We start from the raw sequence: 21,040 nt of genomic DNA on the forward strand, positions 1-21,040 counted from the left end.
CACCTGCTCACCTAACCAATTAGCACACCGGTAACTTGTGAACAAGCTACCTTTTCACCTCCTCGTGCAACCCCCTGCTCTTGCAACTTATTTCTGGGCCACGACCACTAGCTTTCTCAGCGGGGCACGTTTATGTCACGAGCTTCTCTTTAACAGGCACAGAAACGCCTAACGTGCAACCAAGTGTGAAGGTGAAGGCGTATATATATGAGTTACAATTGGGTCACCACCAGATGAGCTGATTTACCGTACCGCCCCGCAGCCGGGGTTTTCAGGATACCCGTTAACAACCCCGCATTAACTAGCAGGGGGCAGGCGCTGATTAACGGCCCCCTTCCGTGTCTCACCTGATCTTCCAGGAGTTTCCAGCTCTCACGTGTGTGCGTGGTTTTGAAGCAGCATTAAAGCTGCTCAGGGCAAGAGGATTTAAAAGCCCCCTCGGAAAGAGCTGATGGGAGCTCGTTGCTTGTTCGACCGGAGGACTAAGGGGCTTTAATGAAGACAGACCACGCTCTAGAAATGGTGCAATTTCAGGTTTCAGAGAAGGCAGTTTGGGAGAGCCGCTGCCGCCTTCACCTCCTCCTTCCTCCCTTATTCTGCTAAGGAGAACTGAGGTAGCGGGAAAGGACAGTGCAGGCGCTCGAGGGGAGAAGCCAAACATTAGCCTGACCCGGGTCCTTGGAAAGCAACTGACAACAGGAAGGAAGCTTATTAACCCCTCTGCTCCCCCTCCCTTTTCCCGGGGTGAGAATCGGCTCCTCCTCCCGGGCGTGCGACCCCGGGGTAAAATGCAAGCGGCCGCCTGCTTTCCGCACCCTGCGCGCGGCTCCCGGCGGAGGAAGAGGCAGGCGGCGAGGGCGCCGCCCCAAACCGCGTGGAGCGAGTTCGTCTCTCCGGCGTGAACCTCCCGAGCGAGACGGCCTGGACCCCGCGACCGTCGCGCCGGCTGGGCACCGCAGGCGCCCCATTTCCCGGCCTCTCTTCGGAGCTGGCACTCTGCACCCCAACCCATAGCCTAATCCCCCTCAACACCACGGCGCCACCAACCCCCGTGCCTCGCGCAGGTGGCGCAAACGCCCCCGCCCTCGGGCGCCCCCTGCCGGGGAGAGGGAAGGCGGCGGCGGGCGCGGAGGAGCCGGGCGCAGGGCGGGGAGAGAGCTCCGGCGCCGGGAAGAAGCCGGGAGCTTCCCTGATGGTGCCGCCGCCTCCGAGCCGGGGAGGAGCGGCGAGGGGGCAGCTGGGCAAGAGCCTGGGTCCGCTTCTGCTGCTCCTGGCGCTAGGACACACGTGGAGCTACCGAGAGGAACCCGAGGACGGCGACAGGTAAGCGCTGCCGGTCCCTGCTTGGTGCGCCCCGGCTTTTGGGGTGCAGGCGGTGCCCCTTCCCCCCACAGCGGTGACCCTCACGCCCTCGCTCCCGGGGCGCTCAACTGTTCTGGCCTACGTTAAACTCTGCTCCCGGGTGAGACCCTCCGCGCCCTTAGCCCTGGCTCCCCCATCTGTGGGTCGGGGCACCGAGATACCCGCGCGCCGCATTCCTGCCGCCCTTCAGTGCCCCGCTTCTTCACCTTTTCTTTCGCTTGGGCCTGGGTTCCCTGCGTTGGCCCCTCGCCGGGCCCGCCCCTGACCCTGGAGTCCACTCCGCGTCCGCGTTAGGGAAACCAGCGCCTGGTCGGCGCGCGGCACGCGGATGCCCAGCGCGCGCTGCCCTTCGCTCTCCAGCGGAGAACCAACTAAGTTCCTCCAACTTTTTCCACAGAGAAATCTGCTCGGAAAACAAAATCGCCACGACCACGTACCCGTGTCTGAAGCCTTCGGGCGAGCTCACTACGTGCTTCAGGTAAGTCTCGGGGCTCCGCTGAGTCCGTCCGTGCGCTCCCGGGCTGGCTGGGGAGGCGGCGCCGCGCAGGAGGGGCTTGGAGATCCGCTCGGGGGCCGGGGCCACGGTGGTGGGTGCTGGGTGAGTGCTCCTTGGTGCAGACGCTTTCTTTTCTTTTGCGTGTGGTTTCTGCGCCGGAGCAACGATGGGCAACTGAGTGTCGGCACCTAGAGTTCGTGCTCTAAGAACCTGAGAGAGGTGGTTTACTGCTCCCTCGAATACTTACGTGATGGTTGGAGAAAATGTTGAAAGTTTCATAAAGCGGATCGGATTGTGGGTGTAAACAGTGCGGCATAGCAAAGGTGAATGGTTGGTTTTGCGTTTTGTTTTGAAAACATAAAGGCATACAACCAGGAAATACTTGGTCCTTGGCTATCTTTTGACCTTTTGCCAGGACAGAGTGTGACACTGTCACGGCCTCTGTGGGCAGGAGGATGGGGGAGGAATGCGGGCCGTCGATAGGGTTAAGTGAAAGCAAAAAGCGTCAGGATGGTTGAGCCACAAGAAGAGAATCAGTCTTCTGAAAATTCAGTTCACAGAGCCTGGGTGCTTGTTAAAGCTAAGCATGAATAAGGCTAGGGAATCTATAGTATGAAAAATGCTCCCAGGTGGTTCTGATTCTCAACAAGGTGAATCACTGTTCCCTGCTTGCAATTTTCTGGAGGTGAGGGTTGACTTGTTGTCACCATAGGCTTCTGTGCCAGTGCCCTCAGTGGAAGGAGGCACCCACCATAAGCGCTTATGAGTTGCCTGCTTTTTAAAGGTTCTGTGTGAGGTACAGGGATCAGACACTCCATCAGACTCCATCTCTGTCTCTGGGAATCGTGCACTGTTTGGGGTGCCAGGCTAAATATTGGGTAGTACAAGATAACACAGCAATCCTCAAAAGTGAACTTGAAAGAGAAGGAAGTTGCACTAATGATGTGGTAGCAGATGAATCCTTTGAGCTGTAAAAAAAAGAAAAAAAAAAAAAAACTGCATGTGCTCAAGGGTTCAGGTGTAAGTGGTTACAGGGCTGGTCAGTTTAGGGGTACAAAGGCACCATCAGTTACATCACGTACCATGCTGCTTAAGTGAAGCAACAGTCAAGCCTTAGCCTTGGGAAGGGCGCCTTCTCTGGGAAGTGGGTGGTGACACTGAACGAGACATGTGAGTTAGTGGGGAAGAGGGAGTATGGTTCAGTTGGCAGGTGAAGACTTGGAGAGGTTAACTGCGTAAGCAAGGTCGCCCATCTGGAGACCTGACCTGGGGTGCTGGCTCCAGGACTCTGCCTGGTGCCAGCCCTGTGTTTCATCCACGGTATTTCTTAGGACACATTTTTTCCCTTGTCACCGCAGCCTAAAACCTCTAATCTAACATGGAACGTGTCCCTGAGATGGTTTGCTCATTTATTTGGTCCCTGAAGGTCAGACTGCACATAAGTCAGTGACAGTTACAGAATGCATGTCCGATTTTCAGAAACCATTGGTGCCTGATTAGTGTTCTAAGCTGATTTCATTCGTTACGCTGTTACTTGTTACGCTGTTAACAGAATTTAAAAACAGTGTGGTGTTTTTCTGCACTAAGCCTCTGTAGGGAGACATTAGCAGTGTCTTGATATGTTTTCATTAACAGCCATTCAAAGAAACAGCTTATGAGAGCTAACAAAAAGGATATCTTATTTCTAGGAGAAAGGACCTTAGAGGAATGGGAGGGTGTTTTCACCTGAAGAAAATGGTAATGGTCCCTGTGAATATTGTTTCTTTGGTTTTCCTTTAAGAGTTCTATGTGCACTTCATTGGTTTTATACAATTGCCATAGTTTAGTACCTTCCTAGAGACAGTCAGTTGGCAGTTGCTGCCCCCATTTTGAGCCCCAAGAATGGAGGAACGCTGTGTGCTCTTCGGTTTGTGAATTCTAATTGTCCTGGCCCTGTAGACCCTTGCTACTCCCGGTGTGGTCTGGAAACTGGCACAGGCATCTTCTGGGAGTTTGTATTGTCTCGGGCCCCTGCCCAGAACTCCTGACTCAGAACTTGCATGTTAACGAGATATGCATTAAGGCTTGAAGCGCTGCTCTAGAAACCCGTGTCCTCACCCGAGTCATGGTGCAGACCTATTTGGACAGATCCTCAGGAGCTCAGAGGCCCCTGCAGATGAGTTAGCTCTTCTACCACAGTAACGTAAAATCAGACAAAGAGCCAGCCTTCCAGGAAATCGGGCTCATGGACTGTTGGATGACCCTTAATTAAAGTGAAAGTAACGTAGCAGAACTACTACTGTTCTGGGAATGCTTTCTGACTGCCTAGAATCCCACTCTTAGCAGATGTCTCTGGTGAATGGCTTTTTGTAGAAGAGAATGCATACCGGAAGTCACTCCTGAATTTAGAAGGTGGTCTTTTAACACTGGCTTTCGAAAAACCATTGACATGGCGGTATGGTAGATGTAACATCTGATTTGCCATTATTCCTGAAAGTCATATGGAGACTGAGGTGATATGGAAAAGAGATGGGGTCCTAATACTCTGTCCTGGACCCCACCACGCTTGTACACTTCTGTTTTCCGTGGTTTTACGTAAGCAACGCCTTTCCACTTAAGCCTTATATTAAATGACAGTTGGAGGATTTACTATATATTCACCACTGTCCTATGCACTTTACGTACATACAGCTGTAATCCTCAAAGCCACTCTGTAGCATGTGTGTTGCCTCAGTTTTACAGAGAGAACCGAAGCTCGGATTAAGTCCACTTGCCCAGGGTCACAAAGTTAATACATGGGAGAGTCGAGGTTCAGACCCAGGTTTGTCTGACTTCAAAGTCTGGGCCCTTTCGTCATCCCAGTGGTGTCTACAGATGTGTCTGCACTTTCCAAATCTGGCATCTAAGTAAGGAAGAAAACTATCCATTTAGAGGCTATAAACTCGAAAGAAGCAGATAACTCCAGCAGCCACCGTGACCACAGTGGTTTTCTGAGTTACGATTGCTCTTGGTCTGTCTCAAACAGTTGAGCTTACATTACCATGTTATACACGACGTTGGGTTCCTACATGTATAGCTTTCCTTCCTTGTAGGATTTCATCGTAATCACAGGGTCTGTCTCTAGGGACTCTACCCCAGTGTGCATTGAGCCAAGTCCCCAAAGCTAATGAAACACTGAGCGAACGCCTTTGGCAGCTTAAGCGTAGAGGGCATGTTTGCTCAGTGTTACACTCTGACATGGAGCGTATTCTTTTACCAGTAGTTAAGATTTCAGAGTGTGTGTGATTTATCTAGACTCTAAATTTATCCTAGCCAAAGCAAGCCCATAAAGTTATCATGGCATTTACCCCTCTTGTGGCTATTCAAGTTCTTCCTACAAGTTAACTTTTTTCCTCCTTTCCCAGACGACATAGTTTTTGAACAAAAGGTTTGTGTTTACCTTTTCTTTATGGGGGTCTCATATCAAGAAAATGATGTTAAAGTCTTTTTAAAAATAAGAAAATGAGTGTAGGAAACATCAAGAAATCAACTTGTATTGAGTGAGTCTGTGTCCAATAAACATGCTAATTAACTCTTTGGATCCATTAATCAATTAAGGTCTTGAGCATCTATTATGAGCTTAACGTAGTCCTAGAAAATGCTTGAGCGTAGTCCCTGGTCAAGTTTTACAGACGTGATTTTTAGACCAAGGCCTCTACGACTGTAACCAGTATACAATGTACATGATTGAGTTCAAAATTGTGTAGTTTATACTATGTGATGGGGAAGAGATTAGAAGCAGCTAGGAATGGCTTTATGGGCAAGAGAAGACTTGATTGTCTCTCAGTGTGGTTCTTTAACAGAATGTTTGGTGTTTGTTGCATTAGCTACGATCTTCACCTTTGTGGTTCACAGACCTACAAGTAGAGGCCCTCAGCTGTATTTGTCCCATCGGTGCTGTCTCCCGAGGGTCATGTTCCCATGGGAAATAATGACATGGGGATGCAAAAACTCCCGAAAATGTGGAAGTTAACATATTTCTGCAAATGTGTTTACTTGGAAATTGGAGAGCAAGGAGGTCGCTTAATTTAGAGCAGCACCATCAGAGGGAGAGCCCCGGACTTTAGCTAAGTCTCCATTGGAGGAAGGGCTGGAGAATGTGCTATCTGGCAGGTCCCTGAGTCTCCCTACACAGGGCTTTGATGTCAAAACATGCATAGTGGAAACTCTCTTCCCCAGTTTGAATTCCAGCTCTACTGCTTCTGTGACCTTGAACATTTCTCAATCTGTGTGCTCTAGTGCTCTCCTTTAAGTAAATGAGGATCACGTTAGTACCGCAGTTAGAGGGTTACAGTGAAGATGAAATGAGTTGATGTACGTCGGAAGCGCTCAGTGAACGCTGCCTCTCGGGCTCGCTGCTGCGTCTCCCCAGGTCTGGCGTGGTGAGTGTACAAGCTGCGTGCTCTGTAGACATCTGTTGAGTTTTGAGCTTTACAGTAGACATTTTTGAAAGAGCAAATTCAGACCCTAGCCAGAAACCCTGAGGGTGTTTATAGCAGTCGCACGTCGGCTGTTTTTAGTTGCCTCTCCAAATGTAGGCTGGCCCAGAAATCTAGCGCCTTGGGAAAATTATCAGTACAAAAGATATCTTTTGCTTCCTGCCTCCTACCTGACTACACGATGTCCTCTGTTCACGTAACTATAAAAGCAGGCAGAAGGCATAGTTACCCCATTTTAGAGGCTCTTAGAGATTTGCCCCTTGTCCAGGGTCATGAAGGGTCTTGTTGGCAGAGACAAGACTAGCGATTAGGTCCTCGGCCCAGTTCTGGTTCCTCCCTTCTCCCTCCCTGTTCTGTGGCCAGCATAGCTTAGGACCCACTCTGAGGGCAGCTCTGAATTACTGTTGGCTTATTCAGGGCTTGTGGGCCCCCTTTAAGAAAGCATTTGTATCTTCATGACTGCTGTCCATATTCTAACCATAAGGAGGAAGTAGTCCAAATGTCGTGAAGAACAGAGCAGGGGACGGATGGGGGTGGCTTCGTGCAAAACTGCCTGAATCACGGGTAAGTTGGAGGCAGCCTCATGTTTCCCTGTTAGACCCTCTCTCCCACTGGATGGTTAGCTTGCTGAGCGCCTGGTTCCTCTGTCCTCTCATCCATGACTGTAGCCTCAGAGGCTAGCCCCGTGCCTGGACAGGGTCCATACACATTGTCACGTACACAGGACTCGGTGGATGAATGTTAATGTTGCAAGTAAACAAGGAGATTTGACCGAAATCTTTTAGGTCTTCCAGAACTTCTGTTGCTCTCCGAGTATGCCTGCTTTTTTAGCTGAGTTTCTTTCTGCTCCAGATTACTTGCACCTCTGAGCTGCTGCCATTGTTTGCATTAGTTCCCACCTTGACCTGTTAAACTTTAATTGCTAATGTGTTACAGGTGCTGATTCTGGCAGTTATTTAGCTCATTCCATGGACTTGTTACTTTAAATAGTACCTGAAGAGGATGTGGGCAGTCCTGCCCAGTGTGTTGATTGCCCTGTGGACACGGGCTTTGAAGTGGTGGTGGATCGCAGTTTTAAAGGGGATCTCGCTCCCTACCCACACCCTCTTCTTTAGCTTGAGCAGGTGTCAGGAGAGAGGGGAGGTGGAGGATGTTGGCCCAGGCAAGGTTCTCTCTCACTTTTCACTCATACTCTAGGGAACAAGACAAAGGGGTAGGAAACAGCTAACAATTGAACTGGCCACAAAAGGCCATGCTTTCACTGGTGTCCTTTGAGACCGGGTCCAGTTGCTACTCATTGTCCCCAAAGTTATTGATGCCTGACTTGCTACATTCACTTCCCTTCGTCTTTTCTAAGTGAAGCTGTGGGGTGGATGCACCCGGAAAAAGCAAATATGCTCTTTTTTCTAGAATACCCTATTTTCTCAGATGGTAGTTTGCATTCCAATCGGTAGTTTAAGTTCAGTGGTTCAGCTTCTGCAAACTTACTACCTTCATGTGCAGTGGGTTCCTCGCTGCTTCTGTGCGTTAGAGGGTCTGCCTGATTCGGGGCATTGCTGACTCTCCAGAGAACGAAGGTCTCCATTCTGTCTCAGCGTATTGCTTTTTATTTGGGGGGTGAAAAGGTAATCAGCTGTAACATCTGCAGCTTCTCTTCTGCCAAGCCAGGTTCTTTTCCATAAAAGCCATTTACCAATTTCAAAGTTTTACCAGCGATTGCATTCCTTATTCAGAGCTTGCTATGTGCCGAGCACATTCTTAGGCACCCAGAATACATATGTGAATAAGTCAGGAAAAACCCCCAAACCTCTGCCCTCATGGAGTGCATGGATTTTAATTTAATTTATTTTTCAGTAAAGGAATTTCGAGCCAAGGATGTCCTTGGGGACGTTTGTTAGATGATTATCTTTGGCACACATCCGATGTCACATTTGGGGGGACTAAGCTTAATTTCCTGTGGCCCAGCTGTATCCTTTCAGCAAAAGAAAACCCTACGGCTCCAGGCAGGGACACGAGAACCCGGGGACGGTGGTAACTAATGTGTTTTTCTTCTGCTAGCAGGAAGGGAACTACTAACACGTGCCACAAGTCCCTTCTAAGAATTATTGGAATGTGAAAGCATTCCAAAGAGAAGGCCAATTCGCTGGCTGTATGTCCTGTGAGACAGCATCAGAATGGGCCAACTAGGAACGGATACCTCGTGTGGACCCGGTTCGCCTCAGCCTAGGTTGCCCCATGTTTGCCAACAGTAACTTTAAGCAGAGCGTTAAGAGAAGGCGTGCCCCTCCTGCATTCCTTGACTCTAATAACCCATTACAGGTCTGTGTTCATGAATGCATCTGAACTTTATGGACAACTTGTTTACATCCTGAAGTACCTGTACAGGGGGCGGAGTGGTGTTACCTCTACATGTTTAATCCCAGTCCAGCAAAGTACATCTTTCTAGCTTCTAGGTATGATTCCTGAGAGTCAAAAGTAGGTGTGAGAGCTTGGAAGAACAACTATATTGCCTCCTTGCTCGGTGTGTTAGGACGTGAGCTAGGTCATCTTTCCATGCCCTTCATGACTTCAGAAACTTGGACCACGTCCATTCTAGCCTTACCCATTCTCAACCTTTCCACCCCTTGGCCACTACTCTGGGGTGTTCTCTGATATTTGCCCATGCTGGTGTGAGGCGCCCCCATCCTTAGTCCTCTGGGAACAGTAGGAGCAGCTGTCAGCCCAGTGGCTGCTGGTGCAGAAAACTGGTAGGAAGCTGGGAGGGCCCTCTGCACTGGGATCTGGCTCGGGAAGTTTGGTATTAAAGCAGGGATTGGCCAAGTAGGGCGGGTGGCATGTCTTTTTACAACCTATGATCTAAGAATGCTTTTTACCTTGTTTAAAGGGTTAAACTGTGCAACAGACCTTACTTGGCCCCCAAACCTCAGATATTTACTGTCTGGCCCTCTCCAGGGAAAGTTTGCTAGCTTCTAAAGTGCTGTCTTAATACTAAAGACTGGCAGTGGGGTTCTCCATCCATATGTGACCTCATCCACAGATCTGAGTCCTCAAGGGGGCAACCTTGAGGACATTTAGGCCGCTTCCTCTTTGGGGCCTTTGCCTTTGTATTGCCTTGATTGTATCTGGGTCTCTGGCCTGAGCATCTTTTCGTTGTGACTTGATTTCCTGATCTCAAGGAGTCAACCATAGTTATTGTTGAGCTGGAACTTTATTTCCAGTCATCTTCCCTTAAATGATTCTCTAAGTGAATGTAACTTGTCGGGATGTTTTTAAGAAGCTGATTTTTACTGTAGCTAGTTAAGTGCTGACTTAACTGCTGCTTTTCTGTGTGTTCCCAGACCGGCCTTCCTTTGCCAGTTGAGTAATCCTTGGATTGCCTTGGCTAGTTGCCCACCATCCTTAATTCCATATGTCCTTAATTCCCAACCTGTATAGTGATCGTCACATGCTTTGACTCAAAGCCAACTCTCCATAAACTTGTTAGTTTTGAATTTCTACAGTGGAAGGCCTCACATTCAAAAATCAAATGAGAGTATGTATTTTATTTGAGGAACACACATCTAGAGAAACAGTTATTTTCAATGAAGAGTGTCCTAAATCAGTGTTGCAACATTTCACTTTTCCTTTTGCGGCTAAAAAGTATTAGGTTGGCTCAGTTGCACTGTGCACAACATCAGTAATTAAACTTTTGAACTTAAACTCTGAACTGCCTTTTTTTATTTATTTATTTATTTATTTATTTATTTTTGGCTGTGTTGGGTCTTCGTTGCTACATGCGGGCTTTCTCTAGTTGCGGCGAGTGGGGGCTACTCTTCCTTGCAGTGTGCGGGCTTCTCATTGCAGTGGCTTCTCTTGTTGTGGAGCACGGGCTCTAGGCACACGGGCTTCAGTAGTTGTGGCATGCGGGCTTAGTAGTTGTGGCTCGTGGGCTCTAGAGTGCAGGCTCAGTAGTTGTGGCACATGGGCTTAATTGCTCCATGGCATGTGGGATCTTCCCGGGCCAGGGCTCACACCTGTGTCTCCTGCATTGGCAGGCGGATTCTTAACCACTGTGCCACCAGGGAAGCCCTGAACTGCCTTTTTAACAGTGCCAGCTCTTTGATTCCATGAAGATCACGGAGACTCCTAGAGTGATGCCTTTCGACACTGAGGGTGGGGACAAAGTAGTGGAGAAGGAAAGAACTACTGAAATACTCTGAGGAGAGAGAGGCAGAGTCTAATGGTATTTTGGAGAAGGGAGAGGAGAGGAGAATGTTGGAATGCACCACTTGACATATTAGGCAGATAAAGAAATGCCCTGGGGTATAGCAAAGAAGAAAATTATAGGTATAAACACTTGATAAGGAGTATCCTATGGAGAATGAAGTCGGGTGAGAAAAAGATGTGGATATTAAAGTCATGTAGGAGCCTCTGACCTTGGTAACAGACTCAGCTGAACGGAGGTTAAATGAAAGGCAAACTAAGCTTATAAAGGTCGACAGATGGACACATGCAATTTTTGTAACGTCCTGTGTGTGTTCAGCACTACTCCCTCAGAGGTCGGAGGCCGTCTAAAAGCCAGTGCGGAGGCCAGGCCGTGACTTCCCCCTCCCGCTCTCCCCTCTCTTTGCTTCCACTTGGCATTGCTCTTGGTAACGTGTCCATGTGTCACTCTGGAATTTTCCTATAGTGAAATGACTCACGGCTTTCGTGGTGAAAAATTACAGGTCAGAGTGGAGGTTGGCTTCCTGGGAGCCCAGCAAGACCACGAGACTGTTCATTGGAGGCAAGGTCATTGCCCAAAAAATGCACTGGAATTTAATTCTGGCAGATTCTGAAAGGTTAGAGGAACCTAGAATGTAACATCAATGGGGTTTTATCTCTGAGAAAGTTTGGCTGAAGGATTTTAATTCTGTAAAAATCGACTTTAGTATTATGTTGGTTTTCTGGAAATCACTCCTGCCCATCAGCTGGGAGGACATAGGGAAAGGTCAGTGTGGGGCTCTGCATAAAATCTACTTGGAGGTCACTTAATCGGGCTGCATTTTCTACCTGGAACACGGGCGAGAGGAGGGGAGGGAAAAGGGTGGTGGGTCTGGGGGAACTTTGAACGCAAGAGAAGAGATCACGGAGAAACGCAGGCTCGTGTGCTTTCCTCTGACGGCCCTGTGTGTGAAGGCTCACTGCCGGGAACTAGCTTGTTGGCCTGTGAATTCTCTCAAGTCCCAGAGCAGGTGTGTGGCGGCGCCAGACCGTCTGACGCCAGAGCCTGTTGTTGACCACTAGGCTCCTCTGAAAAGCCTGACAACTGTGGTTACCTCGCCTTCTGCCAGCCATAAATTAAAGAGACGTTTAGACGAGGGAAGGAGGATGCTGGAAATAAGGATGTCAGTCCTGCTGGTAAAAAACATAAGTCGGACAAGTTATCAAAAGTAGACCCATGAACCAACCACCCGCCCCCGCCCCATGTTAGTTTGCCGGGAACGCCTCGGCAAACTACCATAGACTGGGAAGCTTAAACAAGAGACTTTCTTGCAGTTTTGGAGGCTAGAGGTCTGGGACCAGTGTGGTGGCAGGGTTGATCCCTTCGGAGGCCTCTCCTTGACTTGCAGGTGGCCGTCTTCTCTCTGTGTCTTCACAAGGTCTTCCTTCTGTACTTGTCTGTGTCCTAATCTCTTCCTCTTACAAGGATACTGCTTCATATGGCATTAGAGCCCATTCTCATAACTCATTTTAACTCGGGCCTATTTAAAGCTTTGATCTCTAAATAATCACATTCTCTGGTACTGGTTTTAGGACTTCAATGTATAAGTTTTGGGAGGACACAATTCAGCCCATCGTATCCCCCCACCAAAAAAGCCCAGCACACGCTGGGACCATGTGATAAAGGGGACGGTTTTCATACACGCTGCTTTCCATGGGCATCACGGTCCACATGGTGATCCTGAGTTACCCAGTGAAATTAAAGTGCCGTTAATACCACTGAAGAAGGAAAAACATTAAACCATAATGTTGTCTGTAGTGATCCCTTCTGTGGTACCTCCTTTTCTAGCTAAATGATGGAGGCTGTGATCTGTTCTAACTTCCTACATCAAGGCATCACTGTTGTAAATGCTGAGGCCCCCCACCCCAGACCTACTGAATTAGAATCTGCATCTTAACAAGGGTCCCTAGGTGTTTCCTACACACATTAAACTGAGAAGCGTTGTCCTGATCATCACTGCACCGTTCCGGGACTCCTTCCTCAAACGTGGCTCTTCTTTGCTTCCTACTTGCAAAGCACTGCCTATGGCTTTACAGCCTAGACTGCGCTTGGAATCACCTGGTGAGCTTTGAAAAAAATTCGATTGTCCAGATGGTGCCCTAGACCAGTTTCATCAAACTCTGGAGGTGGGTGCCAGACACTGGAAATTTTTGAAGCTTCTTGCACGATTCCATTGTCCAAATGGTACCCCAGACCAGTTTCATCAAACTCTGGAGGTGGGTGCCAGACACTGGAAATTTTCGTCTCCTTGCACGATTCCATTATGTAGCCAAGGTTGAAAACCTTGGAGCAGAAAGCAGAAGGGAGTGAGCCGCCTGATTCCTTGCCAACGGAGAAATGGTCCCTGTTTCTTCCTTCTATGGCCATTGGGCCTGGGTCCTCATGTCTTGTGCAGTTACTGCAGGTCCATGCCCCTCGGCAGGGAAATTTACAGCTGAAGCTTGTGTTGGTGCCTGGTGTCTCCTTCTGTCGGGTCCTACTTTTTCCCTCCTGGCATCGCCTTTCTCTTCTGAGTTGGATGGTTCGAGGGCAGTCAGGAGAGTGATGAAGTGGGCTGAGGTGGATCAAGAAGGGTGGTCCATTCCTCGTGAGTGTTGTGTTTCTTAAGCTGATCAGTCCTAAATCCCCTGGTGCAAATTCCATCACTTTTCATTTCCTATTGCAGCCTCTCAGCTTGGTGTCTGGAGCTACTTGGTGACCTTTGGTGCATTTTTTAAAAAAATGTTTTGTTGCTGCACTGCGTGAACTTTCTCCCAAGGTGTAAACATGGCTCCGCATATTATAAATGAAAGCTTTTCAGTGTCAAGCTGTGTCTTTCTTTCCTTGCAAGCATCAAACACAAACACACTATTTTTTCCACGTAGTGTGATAGGAAATCTATGTGCTGGCAGAGGTTCTCTTCCCATTCCGTTTCTGTGTTCCTCTTCAACTCTTCAGGCCTCCCCTCTGATAACTGAGGAAACTTCTCAACCCCCAGCAAACACAAGGCTTTTTCTAGGTTTGCGTTAACTTTGTGCAAAACGAAACAATGTGCTCTGTGGTTTGACTGCATAGTTATCACCTAAGCCCCGTATATACCATATGGCCGCAGACCAGGCAGTCCCCAGGTAGGTCCATATGGAACGCATCACTACATACATGTACAGTAAGTCCCCTACATATGAACGAGTTCCCTTCTGAGAGCACATTCATAAGACCAGTTTGTCTGTAAGTCCAACAAAGTTAGCCTAGGTACTCCACTAACACAATGGGCTATATAGTACTGTACTGTAATAGGTTTATAATACTTCTCACACAAATAATATATAAAAAACAAGCAAACAAAAAATATATATATATTTTTAATAGGAATAGAAAAGAATTTTATTTGAGTCTGAGGACTATAGCCCAAGAGACACAGATTTAAGAAGTACTTAAACTGTGTTCCACCTGACTGCAAAATGGGGGAGGCTTACATAGGCAAAAATCACAAAGTTACAGTTAGTCACGTGAGTCATTTATCAAGAATCATAATTGGAGCTGGAAAGAAGTCAGGATGCTTGTCAAATACGGATTGGTTGGGGTCCGAAGTGGTTGCACAGGTACAAGGGAGACCTTGAGAACCTAGGCAGCTGCTAGCAGATATTGTTTTAAGAACGACTGATGGTATCCTTGAGTCTGATACAGCTCAGAGAATTCAAGGTCTCAGTGAAACAGGAACATGTCTGAAAGCACATCCACGATGGCCACCCGGCTCCATTTTGAATGCCTGAACCACAGTTATTCCGTTTTGATTTTTAAATGGTTAAATCAGATTTTAGTGGTTAAATCAGACGTACAATGCATGTTTTACAGGCCAGAAGACAGGCTATTGTAGTTAGCATGAAGGTCAAGCCAAACCATGTGTAAGCCAGAATGACTTCCCATACCTGTGACAATTTCTTCCATCGCTGGGTAAGATGGGAAGCCATCGGAGGTTGGAAAGTAAGAGAGTGGCAGGATCTAATTTAACCTTAAAATAAAAGTCTCCCCAGCTACCGAGCAGAGACTCACTTGTGGGCCTTTCTCAGCCGTGGAAAAGAGGCTTTATTTTGAGGAATTGCACAGGAAACCACATATCTGAAGAAATATGTCAGTCATAGTTTCCAGGGGACAAACACGCCTGGGTAAAAGTAATCAGTTAAGTAGCATTTATTTTGAGAGTTGATAGTAAAGAATTATTGAAGAAAAAGCAACAGTAGTTGCATTTTCAGACTGGTTTTGTGAATGATGTAGCAAAACGTTTGTGAAAACCGAAGAAGCACTTGATACCATTCTCCTTGGATATACATGTATTTCAAGCTCAGAGAAATTATATATAATTTTGAAAAATTCATTCTCTTGATGCTGTCAAAAAATTAGGTCTTATTTTAGTTCTCCCTAAAAGTACTAAAATTGGCAGGAATAAGTACTATCTTTAGAACATACAGTTTAACATATATCCTTATTCCTTTGGGATCTTTTTGACCCATTTTAGAAGCCCTGGTTCTTCATCTTTATCAAGGGCAGAACTACCCAGTTTTTAAAAATATGCTGTATTAGGAAAAAAATACCAAGAGCAAAAACTTTCCTATTCTTGATGTAAGAGACACCAGTTAGGGGAGGGTATCCTCTCGCTTAGAGTCAGACAGCTCAAGTGTTCAAATATTCATCGGCAAACACTTTCTCTTAATTTTCTCCACACTAAAGAACATGGTCCACGTGGATAGCCATATGAAGATTAATAATCTCATACTATGTAGTATGAACTACTACACGAGGACTAAAATAACATTTTAAATCTTACAGTACATTGAAAAGTACAGTACAACAGCTGGCATACAGGGGCTGGCATCGAGTCAACAGGCCAGAAGAGTTACTGACTGGAGGAGGGAGAGGAGGTGGGAGATGGTAGAGCTGAAGGATCATCAGCAACAGGAGGTGGAGGGCAAGCTGCAATTTCACGCCTGACGATGATGGCACAGGTTCTGGTTCCTTGCTGCATTCAATTCTATCTACCCTCTTAAAAAAAACGATCCAGTGATGTCTGGGTAGTAGCTTTTTTTTTTTTTTTTCTCATCATAGATGACATCCTGGGTTTGAAATAAAGATACTGTACTACTGTACTCTATGTAGTACTGTACAGTAAAGTACTCAAAAGCACAACCACTTGTAGAGGATGCACGCACGTGACAATGTATGCCAGACACGTGAACTAACTTACACGACTGGACATGGGAATGTGTGAAAGTTCACAACTTGTATGTAGGGGACTTACTGTAATTGCCATTCTATTCAAAAAGAAAGATGCGGTCATGCTGATTAAATCATAGAAGTAGAAGTTATTATAAATTAAGGAAATATAATTGCATTTCCTGGGTAGATGTGCTTCTGAGGTTCTTAATGACGGATTTCTTTGAGTTGGAGGCTGGCAAGACACGAAGTGGTTCCTAAGTGACCTGAGTTCTTAATAAACTTCCAGAGTCTGTGACAGCATTATGAGTGTGGCACTCTATTAGAAACGATATAATAGGAACGGGTGTTTAAAACCTTAGGCGAAGATGTGAAAGGATGCTGACAGTTTACTAAGCATGTCTGCCCCCCCAGCTATCTTCGAGTCCTTTCCCAGAGACCCCTAGTGTTTGGGAAACGCATTTCCAGGTCATGGCTCACATGAAAACGATCATCTGTGGAGGGCACCTTGAGGTCAATGACAAAGGATGCTTAAGGCTGGAGGCTCTGGTCCAGGAGGCTTTGGCAGTCCAACTGCCACTCTGGTGTGCCAGAGCGGGAGGAGGCTGAGGTCTTGGCACACCTGGAGCCGTTTCTGGGCAGTCACTGCTGCTGGGATCGGGGGTGGGGGGGTTGTGCACCCATGGGGATGCTCTAGTGTAGACAACCCCCTTGCAGCGTTTGGCCATCAAGCTGTTTATTCAAGCTGTACCTCCAAATTTTGCCTCTCCAGTGACTCCTTTCTTGGCTGTTATTAAAAAACACCATTTCTCCTGACCATCCTTTAGAATATGACTTGCATCATCTTTAGACTGTGTTTATTCATCCATTAGCTTATACACAGCTTGACTCTGGATTGTCCTGACACACTTGGTATGTGCTCATACGGGTACCTTTGATGTGATGGAAGCCTTAATTTGGGGAAGCCCACGGTGCTGCAGGGACCATATTTAACTCCTCTTGCCCTGAAGAGGTGAAGGTTTCATCCGTACTTCTTAGGACTCTACAACTGAGAGGCTTGGCTCCCAAGGGAAATTGCCATCATGAAGATGAGGGGAGAAAACACCTTCTTAGAGAAATGTGTAAAGGAAGGATCGTGCTTTCTAGTTACTACAAAAGAGCGCAAGAAAGAGGTAACTGTCTCTCTTTGAAACTTTACCTTTTTGTATACGATAGCAGTACTTGCTCTTTACGTGTTTTACATCATGAATGACTGGGAACTGGAGATCCTCCATCATCTTGGTCCTCCAGGATAATGACAGCCAGGGGACTGGAGTGTATTTTCCCGATCTTTTCTGTGCCTTTACTAACGGACGTACTCGTAGTTATTACTTGCGGACATAACGTAGTTATTACTTACAGAAACAGGTTTGTTCTGCAGTCGCCTCTTTCACGTAACAACAGGTAAAGAACACTTACCATTACGTGGGATGCTAATTCATTTTTACAACATAGTATTCTTTTATAGCATGGTATTTTTATTGTATGGATGCATCCTAATTCATCTCTTCACTGGAGAGCTGCTTATTAAGCAATTAGCAGATGCTGAGGGTTTTGGTGGGTTCAGGCTTTACATTTAAGATGCAAATTTCAAATATATCAAGTTTTACCTAAACGAATCAGGAGACAAGAATCTAGAGTCACCAGATAGAATTTTGGTCTGGAAGCTGCAGGACACGGCCTTTAGTGTACAGCTCTGCTGCTGCCCTCCTAAGGTTCCTGTAACCCTCTGGCTCTGGCCCTAGGTGTGGGAGGGCGGGGCTTTGATCGGGTTCCTTCTAGCTCTGGTGATCTGTGACTGATCACTCCCTTCCTCACGGAGAGCTGAGCCAAAGGAAGCCGGCTTCGTTGATAGCCCAAGGGGATTTGCTTGACCTGAAGATACTGTGGGGCAGTCTGGATACTTATCTCTAATCAGCCTGAGAAGCAAGATAGCCATCTGTGAGCTGTCATCTCTTAAATGCCTTTGGTAGTTTTTCTTACCCCAGTTACTTAGTTAAAGAGAAAAAAAGTCTTTTTACTCTCCAGGTATATACTGTTGAAAGTGAGGTCCTCTTTGCTGCAAGCGCATGCTGGGTGAGCACAGGGGTCCATCGTTCTCTGCACAGGTGTTAACGCTCTCTGCCTACTCCCGCCGCCGCTGTTTGCTTTTCCTTCTGCTTTCTTTCCAGGTGTGCTGCCCCACAGAATAAGGAGGGTGAAGTATCAATTTCCTCTCTTAAGGCAGAGCCTTACTCCCATGGTAGACCTGCCCCTTTCTAGAAAGGAGAAATTGTTTAACTTGGGGAGACATGGTAATAAAAATGGGAAGGAAAGGTGACCTCAGGTGAGAAGGCTTTCTCATAAAATCTCCTTCACATCTTTTTATCCTAACGTACTGGGCTTAATATTTGTCTTAAAGTTACACAAAAATTGTATTACAAACATGTTTCAACACATGTATATCCTTTTGAGTTTATTTTTCCAAGGGTCCTTGTGAAGACTTCCTGTGCTCATTGGCCTGCTGCAGCCAAGTTGCCAGTATGATCACGCTGCTGCCCTCGTTCTGCCTCCATATTTGGCTCTGTCTGGCCAAGGGGAATAGAGAGATGATGAAACAAGGCCATTAGCTACGTAATTTAGATTAAGGGCTTTTTTGGGTGTGTTTGTTTCAGCCAGATTTACCCACATGAAAGGATGAGGCTTCTCTCGAATTACCCAGATAATTATCAGATTTTTAATACCCTTCTCCATGCTTAGGTGGTCCTAGTTTTTAACAAAATGGTATCACGCTTGAATTTTGAACTAAATCAACAGGCTCCCATTAATTTGAAGCTTGATTTTTTTTTTTCCTGCTCACTTTCTCTTTTGCACCCTAGCTTGCCTTGTCTACATCCTTTTTTTTTTTTTTAACATTTTTATTGGAGTATAATTGCTTTACAATGGTGTGTTTCTGCTTTATAACAAAATGAATCAGCTATACGTATACATATATCCCCATATCCCCTCCCTCTTACATCTCCCTCCCTCCCACCCTCCCCATCCCACCCCTCTAAGTGGTCACAAAGCACCGAGCTGATCTCCCTGTGCTATCCGTCTGCTTCCCACTAGCTATCTATATTACATTTGGTAGTGTATATATGTCCATATATACACTACCACTCTTTCACTTTGTCTACATCCTTTTGAAAGAGTTTTTGTTAGGGTGGGGTTGTCATTTGGATGGAAATAAATCTCGATGGCAGCCTTTGCTTTTCAGTGTACTTTACTTGCATCGTAATCATAAAGAAAATGTACAAACTTACCTTTTTTGGAAGATGAGGAGAAGCTGACCGTATTTCCCTTCAATGTATTTAATTATGAAAACTTCAGATAACTCTACAAGAAAATTTCCACGTGCTCGTCAGTAATTAAGATTTTGCACCATTTGCTTTATATCTCTTTTATTTTCTAAAGTATATTAAACCCAAGACATGTCATTTTACCACAATATATTTTTAGTATTCATCCCTAAGAGAGAGTTTTTTCACACTGCTAAAATGTCGTCGTACCCAAAAGTTTTAAACATCCCCCCACAATAAACTTTGGGTTTTGTGGAGTTCTCTCTCTTGAATTAAGTCATATGGATGAGGGGGTACTTCTGTCACCACTAATGGTTGATCTTACTTTTGAACAGGTGTGTGTATTTCTGAGAGTTTCTAGAATAGAAATCCCATACTGTACCCAGCATGCCACATTGTAGCACCGTTTGTAGTAGGGTGGAACTCTGTATGAGGCCATGGCCCAGGGATAGTTATTCAGTTTCACAAGGATTGTGACATTTTATTTTTATACTTATCTGTATTTATATTTTACTTACAGTTAGGGTTTAGGGGCCTTTTAAACCCAAATGAACAGGCCTTGAAAAAATTTTTTTTAATTTTATACAGTTTTTAAAGGTTACTTTCCATTTACAGTTACTACAAAATATTGGCTCTATTCCCCATATTGTACAATACATCCTTGAGCCAATAGTTTGTACCTCCCCTGCCCCCCACCCCCCCCACACACACTGGTACCCACTAGTTTGTTCTCTGTATCTGTGAGTCATCTTTTTTTGAACAGGCCTTTCTTCGCACTATTTTTTGGTGGCAAAATTGTATTCACTGACATTCAATACATTAGCTTCACTAATAACAGTTACAGCTCCCTTTCATTTCAGAAAATCTAGGTTGCTTTGTTTTTGTTATCCTTTTGTCTTTATTATTCTGATGTCATCTATTCATGTACCTTTTCAATGTTTTGTTAAAAATATATTTAAAATCAACGGTATAATTTACTTTCTGCGTAGTTAACATCTTACATACATGATAGTTTTAAATATTACACCAAGACTGGTAAGACAAACAGCGGGCCCTCAACCCCTCTCAAACCTTCCTGTCCCACAGAAACGGTTCCAGTTTTTCAACCTTATTCTTCTGAATTTTTGCGTCCATACCGCTAAATAACTTGCATTACAGCATAATTTATTTTTAATTTCCGGTACTGTCTTTTGACTTCCCTCTATGGGAGGAGAGAGCTTGGCTGTCAGCCCCCATCCACACTTATTTCCCCTCTTTGCATCGTCTCGGTATAGTTCTGGATAGATTGGTTTTCGTTGTCTACATTATGACTGCAGAGATGATGTTGACATCTTATCCCTACTTGAACGCTGTGACTCCTCTTCCTTTTTCCTACTGTATTTTGCCTTCCCTATAATTCATAATTGTCCTATCTTTTGCCTTTTAAAAAAAAGTATAGAAATACGAGTCCAACCTCCAAGCCGCCCTCATTTGTATAAGGTCCCTCTCAATATAGTCAAACTTAATAGGTGTCCTATCGTTTCAAGCATCTTGAAGAAGTTCCTCTCAAAACCTCGAGGTCTGCTGTGATCCAGACTGGTTTCTCTAAGCCTGTTGTGGCCTCAGGAGTTCCCTTACTGTCTGTGAGCCTGGGAAATCTCTCTCTGGTGTCAGGTTCCAGGTTTCCTGGATCCCATATTTTCCCCTTTCCTGATTTACTCCTTTTGGTGGAGCATATAGTCTAGCACTTCCCTGAGAAAGGGTCTTGGGAGGGGTATTTTTTTTGAGGTTTGGCAATTCATGCATCCAGCTGACTTGGTCTCTGCCGGATGCCTTTATGACATTTCAAAGGTAACACGTCCAAACAGACTGATTTTGACTCTCCCTCCCCACTCCCGACACACAACCTGCTGCCCTCACTTGTGGTGCTAATACCCGGTGAGTTGCTCTAGAC

The 21,040-nt window shown here is 46.1% G+C and overlaps 1 protein-coding gene across 2 annotated transcripts in view; it reads left to right on the forward strand.

The window, feature by feature from the left end:
- The first annotated feature begins 258 nt into the window (after positions 1-258).
- Positions 259-21,040, forward strand: part of CCBE1 (collagen and calcium binding EGF domains 1) — a 244,194-nt gene continuing 223,412 nt past the window's right edge. For both annotated transcript variants that reach the window (XR_014251940.1, XM_082417972.1), the window contains exons 1-2: positions 259-1,323; positions 1,760-1,840. Coding sequence is in view for 1 of the 2 variants with exons in the window: in XM_082417972.1 (XP_082274098.1) it covers positions 1,193-1,323; positions 1,760-1,840 (212 nt within the window). In the remaining variant the exon portion in view is untranslated. The remainder of the gene's footprint in view (positions 1,324-1,759; positions 1,841-21,040) is intronic.

The sequence above is a fragment of the Balaenoptera physalus genome (genome assembly GCF_965194825.1).
Source record: "Balaenoptera physalus genome assembly, chromosome: 12".
In the NCBI taxonomy this organism is placed as follows: domain Eukaryota; kingdom Metazoa; phylum Chordata; class Mammalia; order Artiodactyla; family Balaenopteridae; genus Balaenoptera; species Balaenoptera physalus.